The following is a 15,000-nucleotide window of genomic DNA, read 5'->3' as shown; positions in this document are numbered from 1 at the left end:
TCAGTTTTGCAGGGGTGTAACCAGTAGACTCATGGGATGCAGACTGATATACCATCATCTATGCAGGTAATTTCTGGTCCCATTCTGTTTGTCCGTCTATGCAGTAACTGGCCAGTTCTTGTCCTAAGGTCCAGTTGAATATCTCCACTATCCAGTCTACCTGTGGCCTTAGTGGGGTCGTCCTGGTGTTCTTGAAGCCCTGTAACTTGCAGCACTCATAGAACACAGCAGACTCAAAGTCTCTACCCTGGTCTGAATGTAGCTTCTGCATCATCCGAAAACAAAAGAAAAACTGGTCAACTAACACCTGAGCAATAGTCGTGGCCTCTTGATCAGGAATGGCATAGGCTTTTGGCCATTTTGTGAAATAGTCCATGGCAACACATATATACTGGTTTCCAGCAATGTCCACCGTGACTCTTTCCATTGGTGCACCCACTTGGTATAGCTGGAGAGGGGCACAGCCACATTTCTTGGGTCCCTTCTTGGCACAACATACATCACAGGCCTGACACCACTATTCAACATCCTGAAGCACTCCAATCTAATAGAACCTCTGTCGCAGCCAGCTTAGTTATTTTCACTCCCAGGTGCCCACTAGTGGTCTAGTTATATGACTTATCCAAGATCTTAGACCTCATTTTCTTTAGAACCACTAGTTGCCAGTACTTGCTGAGGCCATCGGGTGTCTCCCACTGACACTCCAGTAGTCCATTGTTCAAACGAAGAAGGTCCCACTGACTCCAGTAGCTCTGGGTCGTGGGGCTTAACCTGGAAACTTCTTCCTAAGATGGTAGCACTGTACTCTGCTGCAGCCACTCTAGCACTGGTTGTAAATCTGTATCCTGCATCTGCATCCTCTTCAGTCTTTTTCATCTGATGCTGGCCCTGTCACCACATTACAGTTGCATTTTCTTGCTAAGATTCCCATTCCTACTACTACACTGCTTCTCATCTGTTCATTGATCTCGCACACTATTCATCAAGGTATGCCTGCATTTCCTCAGTGGTGAGGCTTCTTGGGAAAAACTGGTTCATTGTTGCCTCTCGTCACCAACCTTCACTAATTTACCCTCATCCATTTCATCTGGACACTCATTGGTGAAGTGTCCAACCTCACCACAAGTCCAACACCCGTTTGTTGCAATCACGGATTTCCTTGCACTGTTCCGTTCTTGCTCCTTTTTCCATTTGTAACAATCCACCTTCTTGTGTCCCAACTTTCCACAGAACCAGCAATCTCCTCTTATCTTCTCCTGTTCTCTCTTCCACTTGTTGCAATCCACTTTCCTATGTCCTGGCATTTCACTGCACCAGCAACTTCCTTAAAATTTTTTGGCTTCATGAACCTGCCCTTTCTTGCCTGGAAAGTGGATATACTGGACCTGAGGTAGGACCCAAATTCTAGAGCCCTGGCTAGTGCTTTGTGCATGCTTCTGGGTTGTCCCTGCTTCACCTGCACTTTCAGCTCTGAACTATCAAGGGCATCGATGAACTGGTTCCTTGGAAGAATAGCCAACAGGTTAGGTGCTGCTTTAGGGTATGCCTTGTATGCCATATTCTCCAGGTCATGAGCAAGTTGCTGTAAGGATTCACCTCGAGCCCGTACACGGGTCCGTAATTGTGCTTTGTAAACCTTAGTCTGGTACCTTGTCCCTTATCTGCTTTCCAGCACTTCTGCTAGGGACTGATAACTGTTTCTCTCCATCACTGACATCTGGCCCAGACTTTCCATTGCAGCACCCTTAAGGCTAGTAGCAAGTTGCACTGCCCTCTACCTATCATCCCAACCATTCTGATCAGCAAGTAACTCAGGCTGTGCATGGTAAGTTTCCCATGATACTGTATCATCAAATTCCTGAAGTTTCTTTAATTGGACCCCCATAATAGCCATGGACTTCACTGGTTTTGAGCCTGAAAACTGGGGCATAATTAAGTCAAGGACTTAAAACTCCTGCATCCTGATTATTCAACCCTGTAACGCTACCTTTAAATGCTTGGGATCCGTCAAGATTCACCATACACTGTCCATTCTTTTCGTGTGCTCCCTTTACACTATCCTGAGGCTCAGCAATGCAGTATTTCTCAACAGCCTCAATTTTCTCACTAATTATCCTCACATGGTCGACCACATGCTCCAACTGGTTATCTACATGCTGTCTGCAGTCCGTCACTGTTACCTCACTAATTGACTTCAACTGGTCGTCTACATGCTGTTTGCACTCCATCACATAATTATTTACCTCATACTTCTGCTTCCGTAGCTCAGCATATACTTCCACCTTCATTTTGTCCTGTTCTTCCTTCATTTCCCTCATGAAAGCATCTAGCTGTCTTTGCATCCTCAGTTGTATTTCCTTCAGTTGCTCCTGTAATGCCTATTGAAACTGTTCACAGTGTTCTTTCTGTTCTTCACTTTGTGCCTGTAATTGTTTTTTGATTTCTTAATTCTGTGCCTATACTTGTACACATTGTGCTTGAAATTGTTTTCTAAGTTTTTCCTGTCTTTCATTCTTTGCTTGTAACTGTTCTTTGAGTTCTTTCCGTCCTTCATTCTGTACTTGTCACAGCCTCATGATTGCCGCCAGGGACACATCCTGCTCTGCTCGGGACCTTGTCTGCACACCCCCTTGCTCCATGTCGAAAAATTTAACTCACTGCTGCACTTTATCCACATTCCTGATACCAGTGTTACGTCCCCTGTCCCACACTGCCACAGGCTCCAACAGCAGTATTAGGCTACAGTATAGGAAGGATGTTGCCCAGTGAGATGTTCTTCCTATGGTCGGCCTTTAGGTGTACATATACAAGATCAGTTCAGGCGCCATAAATGAACACTGGCTTTTTAAGTTCACTGTCTGTATTTTCAAAATATTTACACTTAATGCTTTCCAACCTCACTTCAATGTTTTCACAAGCACTGGAGCTATACAAACTATACTAACTGCATTACACTTAATGCATGACAACAACACTGCACTATTTTCACAAGTACCAAAGATATACAAACTTCATTAACACTTCACTTTTTGCCAACAACACCACTATTTTCACAAGTTCCGAAGATATACAAACTTCACTGACACCACACTCCACTACACTCAAACTGAACTGAAAACCGACTGACTGCTCTGGTCTCTTTTATACAAGCTTGCTTTGTTCTAGAATGATCTTCATTCAAGGAGATGCAACAGTTGTCAACTTGGAGATATCCAAAACATACCAGAGTTTTACATTACATAACACCGTAAATTATTTAGCATACAGACTTAAATTAAATTTCATAATTTAAGAAGCAGTCACATAAATAAAACATTATCGAGAAAAAAACAAAACAAAAATTTATGTACAACTTGCAAAATAACTACACTCACAATAGCAGGCTCTGGCAACTCTGACCCGTAACGGAACTGTGGTATGAGCAACACTGGGAAACAGTGAGAAACTTCCAGACTACCTACCTACCAAATCCCGCTTCTCAACACTATACATATGTACACACACACACACACACACATATATATATATATATATATATATATATATATATATATATATATATATATATATAAGGACAGGATCCCACTGCTACCTGGCGTGTCCCTGGATGGTGGATAGGGGAAGGCCTTGTAGATATACGGGGTATCGTCTTAGACGGTGTAGACCATGGGACCCCCTATAGATATATAGGGCTCCACCGAATTCAATGAATAAGGTGGCACAAAAATTACATCTCACCAGAAAGTATATGGCAGGGAGGTGAGATTATTTGCCACAATCCTCCCAACCAATTATGAGTTCTATTGCAAATGATTTGACGGGCGTTCCTGTTGGATCATCGTCCACTAAAGGTCCAACCGCATTGTCTCCTGTGCTTACGAGCAGTGTACCACCGAAAGTGAGTAGGCACTGTGTTGGAAAATTGGACTCTTGGAGATCAAACAAATTGAAATCCATGAAGATCTATGCATACAATGTATGAAGCCTTGCAGAAGTTTACAAACTTGATAACCTAATGACTAAACTGGAAAACATTAGTTGGGATATTGTTGGTTTGAGTGAGATCCACAGATAAGAAAAAGTAATTCAGCCCGAAGACAGCAACCACCTATTTTACTACAGAGGAAGGGAAAATGAAAGAGTTAGTGGTGTAGGATTTTTAATTAGCAGAAATCTTGCCAACAACATTGTTAAATTCAGCAGTGTTTCTGACAGAGCAGCATTTGTTGTCATTAGACTGTGAAATAATATACCATGAAAGTCATACAAGTATATGCACCAACTTCTCAAAGCCCAGATGAAAAAACAGAAACATTTTTGTTGACATCTCCCAGATTATGGAAGAAGAAAAGACAAAATATACTATACCCATGGGAGTCGAAATATGGAGAAGCATATAGCCTATACTCGTATTCTTACAATACTACTCATTTACATTTCTATTTACATTCTCTATTTCATTTACATTATTTACATTTCTATTTTATTTACACTGTGTTAGGCACTGTCACTTGCAGTAACTTATAAAACTATTTTCCACTCTTCACTTATATTACGTTCATTGCTTTCACTTGCTGTTTACACATTATTTACATTTCCACTTGCACAGTTTTACTCACCAGAAAGATCGTAGTCACTCTCTATCATTTGTCAGCCCTATACCTCTTTCCACACAAGGTTTAGTAGGGGATAGAGGTCACAGGGCCCTTTGCATGGAGCTAAAAAGCAGCGGAATTTGACAGGCGCGAATCTGACGTACTTTCACCTTGAAAGACCACAGTAAACTGATACTGGTGGCCTGCCTCTTGGGGGAGTGCAATACTGCCAACGTCAGCCTTGTGACACCCGCTAATATATAGCTATGAAATGATTGGCAGGAAATCTAGCCAATACATAATGAATTAGGTAGTTCCAGGTGAATGTAAATATCACTTAGGCTTCTCCCTTCTTTCCTTATATCTATTCTTATTACGAGAATAGATTATACGGCAAATTTCAAGGGGAAATAAACAGCGAAAATTAGCGAACGAGTGCACGTGAGGTGTTGTCAGGTGATAATTAGCCAATTCCAGGTGTATGGCACTATCACTTACCTTATTTCTTTTTTGTACATATTATTTGGTATAAGAATAGGGCATAGGGCTTATTTCAATGGATGAAATCAGTGGAAAATTCCAGGGAAGATTTACTTAGTGTAGAATACAGTATGGTGGCCTGCAATAATTAGGTAGTTCCAGGTGAATGTAAATATCACTTAGGCTTCTCCCTTCCTTTCTTATATATATTTTTATTACGAGAATAGATTATGCGGCATATTTCAAGGGAAAATAAACAGCGAAAATTAGCGAACAAGTGCACGTGAGGTATTGTCAGGTGATAATTAGCCAATTCCAGGTGTATGGCACTCTCACTTACCTTACTTCTTTTTTGTATATATTATCTCGTATAAGAATAGGGCATAGGGCTTATTTCAATGGATGAAATCAGTGGAAAATTCCAGGGAAGATTTACTTAGCGTAGCACAGCCGGGCAGGCGAGAGAAGAGGGTAATGGAGGGAGGTAGGGAGGGGAGTCAAGAATAGGGAGAAATGGCTAAATTATCAACAATGAATGGGAGTACAGATTAGATTAGGAGTGCTGACTAGTGTTGGACATTGGCAGTACTGATAGATGATACAAGCCACCACTTGAAAGCCCGGGCGAATTCAAAATAACACAGAATCACAAAAGTGACGCCCAGCGGTATGATCCCTTGCTCCCAAGCATCACGAAAGTGAAGCCCCGCAGTTAAGGGGTTAAAGACAGAAAAGATGTAGGCTTGTTCACTAGGTGTATCAGTTAAAGGAAAGAAGAGACAAACGTGGCGGTGACCATTGAAATCTCCTAGAATGGAGATTTCAGAGAACGGAGAAATGGATAGAATGAGTTCCATCATAGAAATAAGATAGTCAATGATTTTTTTATAGTCAGTAGAATTAGGAGATAAGTAAACAGTGCAGATATATTTAGTCAGAGAATGACAGGAGAGCCAAAGCCAGGGAGTAGAGAACTCGGAAGAATCAAGTACAGGAACACGAGAGCAAGATAGGTTGCATACATATACACAACAGCTACCTGAGTAGAAAGTTGGAGGGTACAGAAAAGGGTTTGCTCTCAGTTGCCACAGACAGCTGAGTCTCGGTAAGGAAGAGAAGGCAATGTTTAGAGAAGGAGAGGTGGTGTTCAACAGAGAGAAAGTTAGAGGAAAGACCGCGAATGTTGCAGAAATGAAGAAGTGAGTCAGACAGTGGTTCCAGGCAGCTCATCTGTTGTGTAAATAGGTAAATGGGGGAAATAATGGCGAAAATAGATCCACTGGGAAATGTAGGCCCATGGGTGGAACACGTTCATGGGGAATGAGGAATAATTGGCCAATGTGGGAAATATCTTCATGAGTGATAATAAGCCCATAGGGATAACTCGTCCATGGGTTAAATTGGATTAAGAGGAAAAACAGATCCAAGGGAAAAGAACCTGTGTGAGGAAACAGTTTCAAGGGTGGGGGGGGGGACATTTCCATAAGGGATAAGATCCACGGGGGAAGAAAGTTTCTGTGAGGGGACAGGTCCATGGAGGAAAAAGTTTCTGTGAGGGAGAAGGCCCATGGGGGAAAAAGTTGATGTGAGGGAACATGTCCTTAGAGGTAAAAAAATGTTCTGTGAGGTGCTGGTGGGGGGATGCGGAGTAAAGGGAGTTATCACCTGGGAGGTGTAGCCAGGAATGGGTTTATGTGGAAGTTATAATAATCTCAAAGGAAAAAAATGTTTTAGTATTGCTTTTCACTGAATTGCAGTTATTAATATAATTGCTGTTACAGTAGTTGTTTGTTTTTCTGACAGTGTTTTCATACCGCGGCAGTAAAAGGTTTGATGAATCCGGCCAAATCAGCTGCTAATGTGGGCCTGATGTAGGCAATCCGGCCGGGAAGGTTGAGCACTGGCACACTTACGTCCATATCTCTGTATCTATCAAAGTCAACGATCAGGAGCGTACCGGTCATGTCCACCTCCTAGCAAAAGGGAAAATATTGTTATTCTGGTAGAATCAGGTAAGCAGTTTACATCTGGATATGCGAGGAATAACCTAGAAATAAAGCGTCATGCCATAGGATAAGGATAATGTTTTAAATCTGAAGATGTGAGAAACATTTTTTATTTGTCAACATATTTGTTTGAGTTTGTTTCTCTCATACCTCAGGAATTAGTTCTTGCCATTATTGTTATTGTGTATGGTTTCCCACTGCTGTGACAGTAATGGTCAGAATGAGTGAGTGCGCAATGAGTGCGCAGCAGCCAGTCAGTGAGCCAGTGGCAGTTGGTTTGTGTGCAGCAGCCAGTCAGAGAGGAGTGACAGTTAGTTAGCATAGGTCAGTTAGTCAGTGTTGGACGGACAATGACAGAGACAGTCAGTAATGGACAGTGTTATTTAGTGAGGGAGAGTCAGAGTGTTAGTCATTGAAGGACAGAATAGTCAGAAAGCCGGTGATTGGCATCCAGTGAGTAAGTGAGCTGACAGTGAGTGCATTGTGGAGAGAGAGAGAGACAGACAGAGAGAGAGAGAGAGAGAGAGAGAGAGAGAGAGAGAGAGACCACACTGTTTTGCAAGTGTGCCTCAGCTGTACCTGGAAGGAAAATAAACCTGAAGCGTTCAGCACCTATTGATTAATCTCCTGGCCTGTCAATGCATCGTTCTCGATGTATCAAATAACTCTACTGAGTAACATTTGGTGTCAGGAGTAGGATATGTACTCATAATGAGAGACTGAGACACATGGACAGACTGCCAAACAACGGACAAATCTCGGGCAGATATACTCACAGTGTTGAATGAACATCATGAAGAACAAAAGAAATATTATGATGAACAAGAGAAATAAAGAAAAACACAAGGAATACTAAGAAACACGGGAAGAAGAACAACAAAAAAATTTGAAGCACAGGAAGAAGAACACAGAAATATCCTGACGAGCATAAGAAATATCGAGATGCACAGCAATAATAACAAGGAAATAATAAGAACAAAAGATATACTGAGAGGCATAGTAAGGAGAACAAAAGAAATATCTAGAAGAATAGTATGAAGCAAAAGCATAACACTACGAATATGTATGCCTAGAAGGACTAAGTGGGCAGAGACAGGGCTTCACCAGCTATGTGAGGAGCTACAGAATGGGACCAGGAAACCTGTCGAACAAGGTGTGGTGTACAGCAAAGTAGATGGAATAAGCAACCAGGTAGGTTAAGTGAGGGAAGAGGTTTCCTGTATAGTAGATAATAAAGTGAGAAGTTAACCCGCGGCGTTCCGTCGACGTACTTCCACATCCTCACGTTTTGTCACTGCCAATCCTGTTGACGTACTTCAATTCGCCCACGTACCCAAGCCTCCCCTACCTGCCGCCAGGCGGGCAGCGTCCCAGACCCCGCGTGACTCGCGCTCGCCCTTGTCTCAGTCACTCACCTGTTAGCAGTGACCCAGGTCAGACATGGCGCGGAAAGGTCTCTCAGACGAAGAAATTGCATCCGCCCTGGAAGCCTTCACTGGAGATAGTGATTCTCCACTTGACGATGATGTGGTGGATCGCGATTACATCCAGCCAGAGGAAGAAATAACAAGCAGTGATGAAGAGGTCCCTTCGCCCCGGAAAAAGCGGTATGTGACATACCGTAAGGCAAGGGAAGGCCAGCCTGCTCCCCAACCACGTGCACGGCTATCTCTCCATCCCGAATCTGACGAGGACGAGGATGAGGACGATGAGGATGACTGTGGCTTAGGACGTGATATCGCCTCGTGGTTGGGTAAAGAAAAAATATCACCCCGAGGATCAGAAGGTGGGGCGAGAAGACATATCGGGTATGGTGCAAGTCTTTTGTCTGGGGAAGTGGAAAGTGGTGTGGTGGGAGTGCTGGATGAAAGGGAAAGTGGTGTGGCGGGAGTGCGGGGTGAAGGGGAAAGTGGTGTGAGGGAGGCAGCACGAGCACGTGGTGCACGTAGGCCTAGGGGAGAGGAGGTGGAGCCACTCCCCAGCAGGTCTTTCGCCCCACAATATTCCCAAACTTCCTCCCCACAGCCCCAGGATGTGGGGAAAGGAAGGAAAGGGAAGGGAAAGGGTAAAGGAAAAAGGAGAGGGAAGAGAAGTGGGAGTGATGAGAAGCGCCACTCTCCACCTCCCCAACCTCCCCCACCACCCTTACCTCCCCACCCTGACGAAGGGGATGATGGGGACGTGGCTGGAGACGGTGGTGTCTCGTGGAACTGGGAAGATGGGAGTAATTTTACTCCCATCATTCACCCTTTCACTGAGGAGTGGCGGTCTGGTTGCACGGCTCCAGGTGTGCATGCGGGTTCCTCTAGGGTGGATTTTTTCCACTTGTTCTTTGGGGAGGTGTTTGTGGGGCGCTTAGTGGAACAGACCAATATATTTTCATGAACACAGCGCCATGAAAGTGAACGTTTGGGAACCACGAGCAGACATTCCCAACAATATGACTATCCCGTTACAATTTCAGAGATGTTCTTATTTTTTGCCCTGGTTCTCTTGATGGGTGTGGTAAGAAAAAAACAAATTCCTGCCTACTGGACAACTGACCCAATGATCCTCACACCTTTCTTTGGAAAGGTGATGAGTCGTAACAGATTTCAGTATATTCTCGGCCGCCTCCATTTTTTTGATGCAGAAGATCCAGCCAATGCAAATAACACAGATAAAATGAGGAGAATTAGGCTGGTATTTGATCATTTACGGGAAATGTTCCACTCCTCATTTTATCCTTACAGAGACCTCGTCATAGACGAGAGTCTTGTGTTGTGGAGAGGCAATATTTCCTTTCGGCAGTACATACCCAGCAAGAGACACCGTTTCGGGTTCAAGATCTTTGTTATGTGTGACTGTAAGACTGGTTATGTGCAAGACATAGTCTTGTACACGGGCGCACAGACAGATATAACAGAAGATCGTAGTATAGGACTCTCTGGGGCCGTGGTGAAGACAATGATAGAGGAGTACCTTCATCGTGGTCATGTGTTGTACCTGGACAACTGGTACACTAGCCCTCTTCTCACTAGGTTCCTTCACCAACACGACACCGGAGTCTGTGGTACAGTCAAGAGAAACCGTCGCCATATGGTCAAGATAGGGAGGAAACTTGACAAGAACGAGGTGGTTTTCTTCCAGGCCAATAACATCCTTGCCACCCTGTGGAACCACAACAGGGAAGTTTGCCTCCTATCAACTGTTCACAGCCCCCTGATGCACCGCACAGACTCCGTGGATCACCGTAGCAAGAGGAGGCGCAACGTCTGGAAACCCGAGTCTGTACTGGACTATAATCTGAACATGAGGCAAGTGGATCAGTCATACTCGATGATTTCCAGTGTTGACTGTGCCAGGACCACGATAAAGTGGTACAAGAAACTCTTTTTCCACTTGCCCGACATCACGGTCCTGAACGCACACTACCTGCACGCCATGACCACCGGAGTATCCGAGACCTTTGAGGGGTTTGTGAGGGAGCTGGCACGTGAAATAATCGCCAAGCATGCCCAGGACAGACCCACACACCGCACCCGCACCCCCATGGCTGCCCAGACTCCCCTACGCCTCGCAGGACGCCACTATCCTAGCACAATCCCTTCCGACCCAAACCGTCATACACCAGCGCCGCTGCCATGTATGCAAGCACTCGACAGTCAGACCATCCACTCAGAGAAAAGACACAAGGTACGAGTGTGTCGAGTGCAATGTTGCGTTGTGCCTTCAGCCATGTTTCAAAGAGTACCATAACTTCCTACACTACTGAAACTGTGTGGGATGGCGATATGACGCTCATTATAATGGTAAGGCCAGTCAGTAGGTGCTAAGTCATATATAAAGTTGAAACGGGTGTAATGTTTTCAGGAAAGTAATGTATAAGTTGAGAAATAGTGTAAGTTGAAAGAAGTGATATCAAAACTACACCCACTGTGTAAATCTGCGAAAATATGACGCTCAGTATAACACTCTGGTCAGTAAATATGTGATAGCAAGAATATAAAGTGGAAATGGGTGTAATGTTAGCATGAATAAAACGTATAAGTTGAAAAATAGTGTAAGTTGTAATAATTGATGTCACAAGTACACCCACTGTGTAAATCTGCGAAAATATTACGCTCAGTAGAACATTCTGGTCAGTAAGTATGTGATAGGAATTATATAAAGTGGAAAAGGTTGTAATGTTAGTAGTAAGGTAATTTATAAGTTGAATACTAGTGTAAGATGAAACAAATGATATCGCGATAACACTCACTGTGTAAGTACACGATAATATGACGCTCAGTAGAATCGTAAGGTCTGAAATTATGTGATATCAATTATATCAAGTGTAAACATGTGCAATGTTAGTGGAGAATTATTATATAAGTACAAAAATAGGTTGTAAGTTGAAACAGTAGTCATAGCGACTTCACCGTCTGTGTTATTATGCGCTATTATTACGCTAAATATTTACGTAAGGCCTGAAACTATCTCAAAACAGTTCTATAAAGTTGAAAAGTGTATAATGTTATTAGGAAAGTATTATGTAAGTAGAAAAAACACAATACGAGTTGAAACAACAGTCACAGCGAGTTCACTCACTACGTAAATAAGCGCTAACATTACGCTAAATGTTATCGAAAGGCCTGTGAATACGTAAAAACAGTTCAATAAAATGTAAAATGGTATAATGTTATTGTAGATGTATTATGTAAGTAGAAAAAATGATATGTATCATGATTCAGGAATGTTAGCGATTCATCATGACCAGTCTGCCCGATTTTGCTCGTTTCGCACGATGGTACAATGCTTATTTCAGCTCTATTTTTGTATAAAATCCAATTTGCTCTTTTATCACATGTTTTTATGTTTGTAATAAATACATTTCTACTTACTTTCATTGGTTTCCCAGACTTATAATACCATAGAAAACATTAGAGGCTCAGACCACCTACAGAGAACACGGTACCAGGTGTGACGAAGGTATACCTGTTTAGGGCACTTATGGACCCCGGGGAACAATTTCTTCGTGACTGACCATTGTTTCTGACCAAAAGCGAAAGTTTTAGCAAAAAAAATTTGGGTCCAAAAATGGTCGGGATTGGGGGGTACCAGTGGTGAAAAAGTGGTCGGGATGGGGCGGGTTAAATACAGGAAGGTAGAGAGCAACCAGGTAAGAGAAGTGAGAGATGAGGCTTCCTGTTTATTGGAAGATAAAGTGAGATGTGAAATACAGAAAATTAGTAACAGGGTCAAAGCCCTTGAAAAGTGTTTGATTGAGGGTCAGCCCCCAGAACACCCCATAGGTGTCAGTGACAGGGACACAGAGGGAGATGGTGAGACTGAGGAAGTAGCTTGCCTTGTGGTCATCGACGCAGTATCAGAGAGGACTTTGTTGAGCCTGAAAGTAGTAGATCATTGGCAGCTTCCAGAGACTTCACAGCATGTGTTAGGAGTGGCACTGTGCTGAGGCTGGGGAACTGGTGGGTGTCAGGATGCAGCAGGGAGGAAAGGAAGAGATCCTGGCCAAGTGTGTTACCAACATTCGGGGCCTGGTGTCCCATCGCTGCCTGCTTGACTTCCTTTCGGTGTGTATGTTGCTAGGAGGGAGTGTTCTACCGAGGGCTGTGATAAATGAAAGTCTGCTAGTGATGGGCAGACGGACCACAGCTATCCCCCCTGAGTCAGAGATGTGCTGCCCTGCAAGATCAATATCGAAGTGAACACTGCCTTGGGCATGGTGTAGCAAAGGAGCAGTGGCATTATAGAATGGGGAGTAATGGTGAGCAAGACCTTGGTCGACTCTGTGGAAAAAGTACCCATTCTCATAGCCAGCTTTTCATTTCGTTCTAGTATGATAATATACCGGGGCACAGTTGTGAGACTGTGGTGGGAAATTGAGTAGCAGCTACCAAACAGAGTACGGTTAAGCCCCGACTACTTTGCCAGGAGCTCCCAGTGTTTGGAGAAGCCACAGATGGAGCAGCTGAAAAGGCTTTTGGTGAAGTACACAGATGTATATATCGCAGGATAGCAGAGCCTGGGAAGTACGCTTGAAGAGAAGCCGAGGACCTGCTGGACACCAGAGATGATATGAGGGCCCAGCAGAGTGGAGTCATCTACAGCATTGGCAATCCAGGTCATCATGCATGAAACCTAGACAGCTGAGGTAATGACAAAGACCTCCTAGTTTGAAAGTTTATCCTGTGTATACTTGCAAATACGTATGAATAGATGATTTGTCAAGGACAACTAAGTTTTGAGGGAGGGGAAGTATTATGCTGGTAGGATTAGATTTGGGGTATATATCTGGAGATGTTAGGAGCATTCTAGAAATTGTCATGTCACAGGATTAGGTTGTATTTTATATTTGGAGATGTGAGGAAAATGTTAGAAATGTCGACATATCTGGTCGATTTTCTTTCTTCCTTACCTTAGGAATAAGTTCTTATCATTACTGTCATTGTGAATTGTTAATTTAAGTGCATTATTGTGTGAGAAAATGTGAGTTCTCTCCTAGGTTCTAGAATATTCTGGGCTTCGCTAGTGGTAGAGTGGGGGGGAGGGAGTATTTAAAAGGACCGTCCTGCCTCCGAGACAGTAACAAACGGAGTGAGGAAGTGCACGGCAACCAGTCAGTGTATTAGAGCCAATCAGACAGTGAGAGTTAGTGGGTCAGTAATGGGGAGTCAGACAGTGCTTGTCAGTGAGTCAATGGTAGTTAGTTTGTACGTGGCAGCCAGTCAGAGAGGAGTGACAGACAGTGAGCTGTAGTCACTAGCCAACGGACAGTGACAGACAGTCAATAATGGACAGAGTCAATCAGTGAAGGAGGAAATAGGGTCAGTGAATGTCAGTCAATTAGGTCGTTTTCAACCTAACAACGAATCATTTCTATCTATCTATCAATCTATCAGTCTATCTATCTATCTATTTATATCTATATCTATATCTACTGTAAGTCTATATCTATCTCTCTATAGATCTACTGTATAGATCTATATCTGTATGTATCTCTCTCTCTCTCTCTCTCTGTATATATATATATATATATATATATATATATATATATATATATATATATCGGGAGATATGTGAAAAACTTCAGGATGTTATTCTCCGGTTAATTTTAAGTAAATAATACTCATCGCCTCTGGTCGATTCTCAGCCTTTTTCGGAGCTACAGCTATTGATGATATTATGGACGAATGGCCTGCCCCATAATTTTTTTGTTGTATTTTCGTAATATCTGATAATTATAATCTTTGTGAGTATAGTATTTTTCACTCATAATAATCCACAGGGAGATCAGAAGTTCCTCATATATATTGCAGGACACCCTGCATACAACGAGAGGAAGGAGGAGAGGAAGTGAGCTTGTTCTCACATGGCAGAAACGAGCCACTTTCACATAATGTATGTTAAATTGTTATGATTAACCCGGTCTGTCTGGCCAAGCAGATCCACTGACCACAGGAAAGCAACTGCTACAGGTTCACTACAATTCACTGGCTACACACAGTAGGGATCTGATCCCCCTTGGAGCAGACAGCGCCTCACTCGAGTTCGACCAGGACCCTTCCCGTGGCAAGTTGCAGGGAAATATGTGGATGTTTGGTTCCTGGGTGCACGCCGTAGCTGTTCCACCAAGGGTGCACAGCTCCAACACGTATAGGCTCCTGATGAGTGCCAAGTGCTAAATTGTGCTTATATGAAAGTTGATGAGATTTAGAGTCGTATTCAGAGTGGTCTGAGGGATTCTGTGAACATTCTTCCTAAATAATCCTCTTGTAACTGTGGTACTGATGGAAAACACGTCGATATTACAATGATGTATATGATAGATTAAATAACTAAGGAAGAGGAACTACGAAGCCTCCTTGACCTCGCTGAATCTAGTCCTTAGTTATGAGATTGAAATTAGTCACCATAGTTACTGGTTAAATCCCCCT

At 43.2% G+C, this 15,000-nt stretch overlaps 1 protein-coding gene across 1 annotated transcript in view; it reads right to left on the bottom strand.

The window, feature by feature from the left end:
* The window catches only part of LOC145397969 (putative glutamate receptor), a 113,615-nt gene that overhangs the window by 75,696 nt on the left and 22,919 nt on the right, over positions 1-15,000 (bottom strand). The window contains exon 5 of the mRNA XM_080270944.1: positions 6,890-7,048. Coding sequence (XP_080127070.1) covers positions 6,890-7,048 — 159 coding nt within the window. The remainder of the gene's footprint in view (positions 1-6,889; positions 7,049-15,000) is intronic.

Source organism: Coenobita brevimanus, chromosome 44 (assembly GCF_032717465.1).
Source record: "Coenobita brevimanus isolate Jiangsu-jjx chromosome 44, ASM3271746v2, whole genome shotgun sequence".
In the NCBI taxonomy this organism is placed as follows: Eukaryota; Metazoa; Arthropoda; class Malacostraca; order Decapoda; family Coenobitidae; genus Coenobita; species Coenobita brevimanus.
The sequence above is the reverse complement of the archived record's forward strand: the minus strand, read 5'-3'. Positions and strand labels throughout refer to the sequence as shown.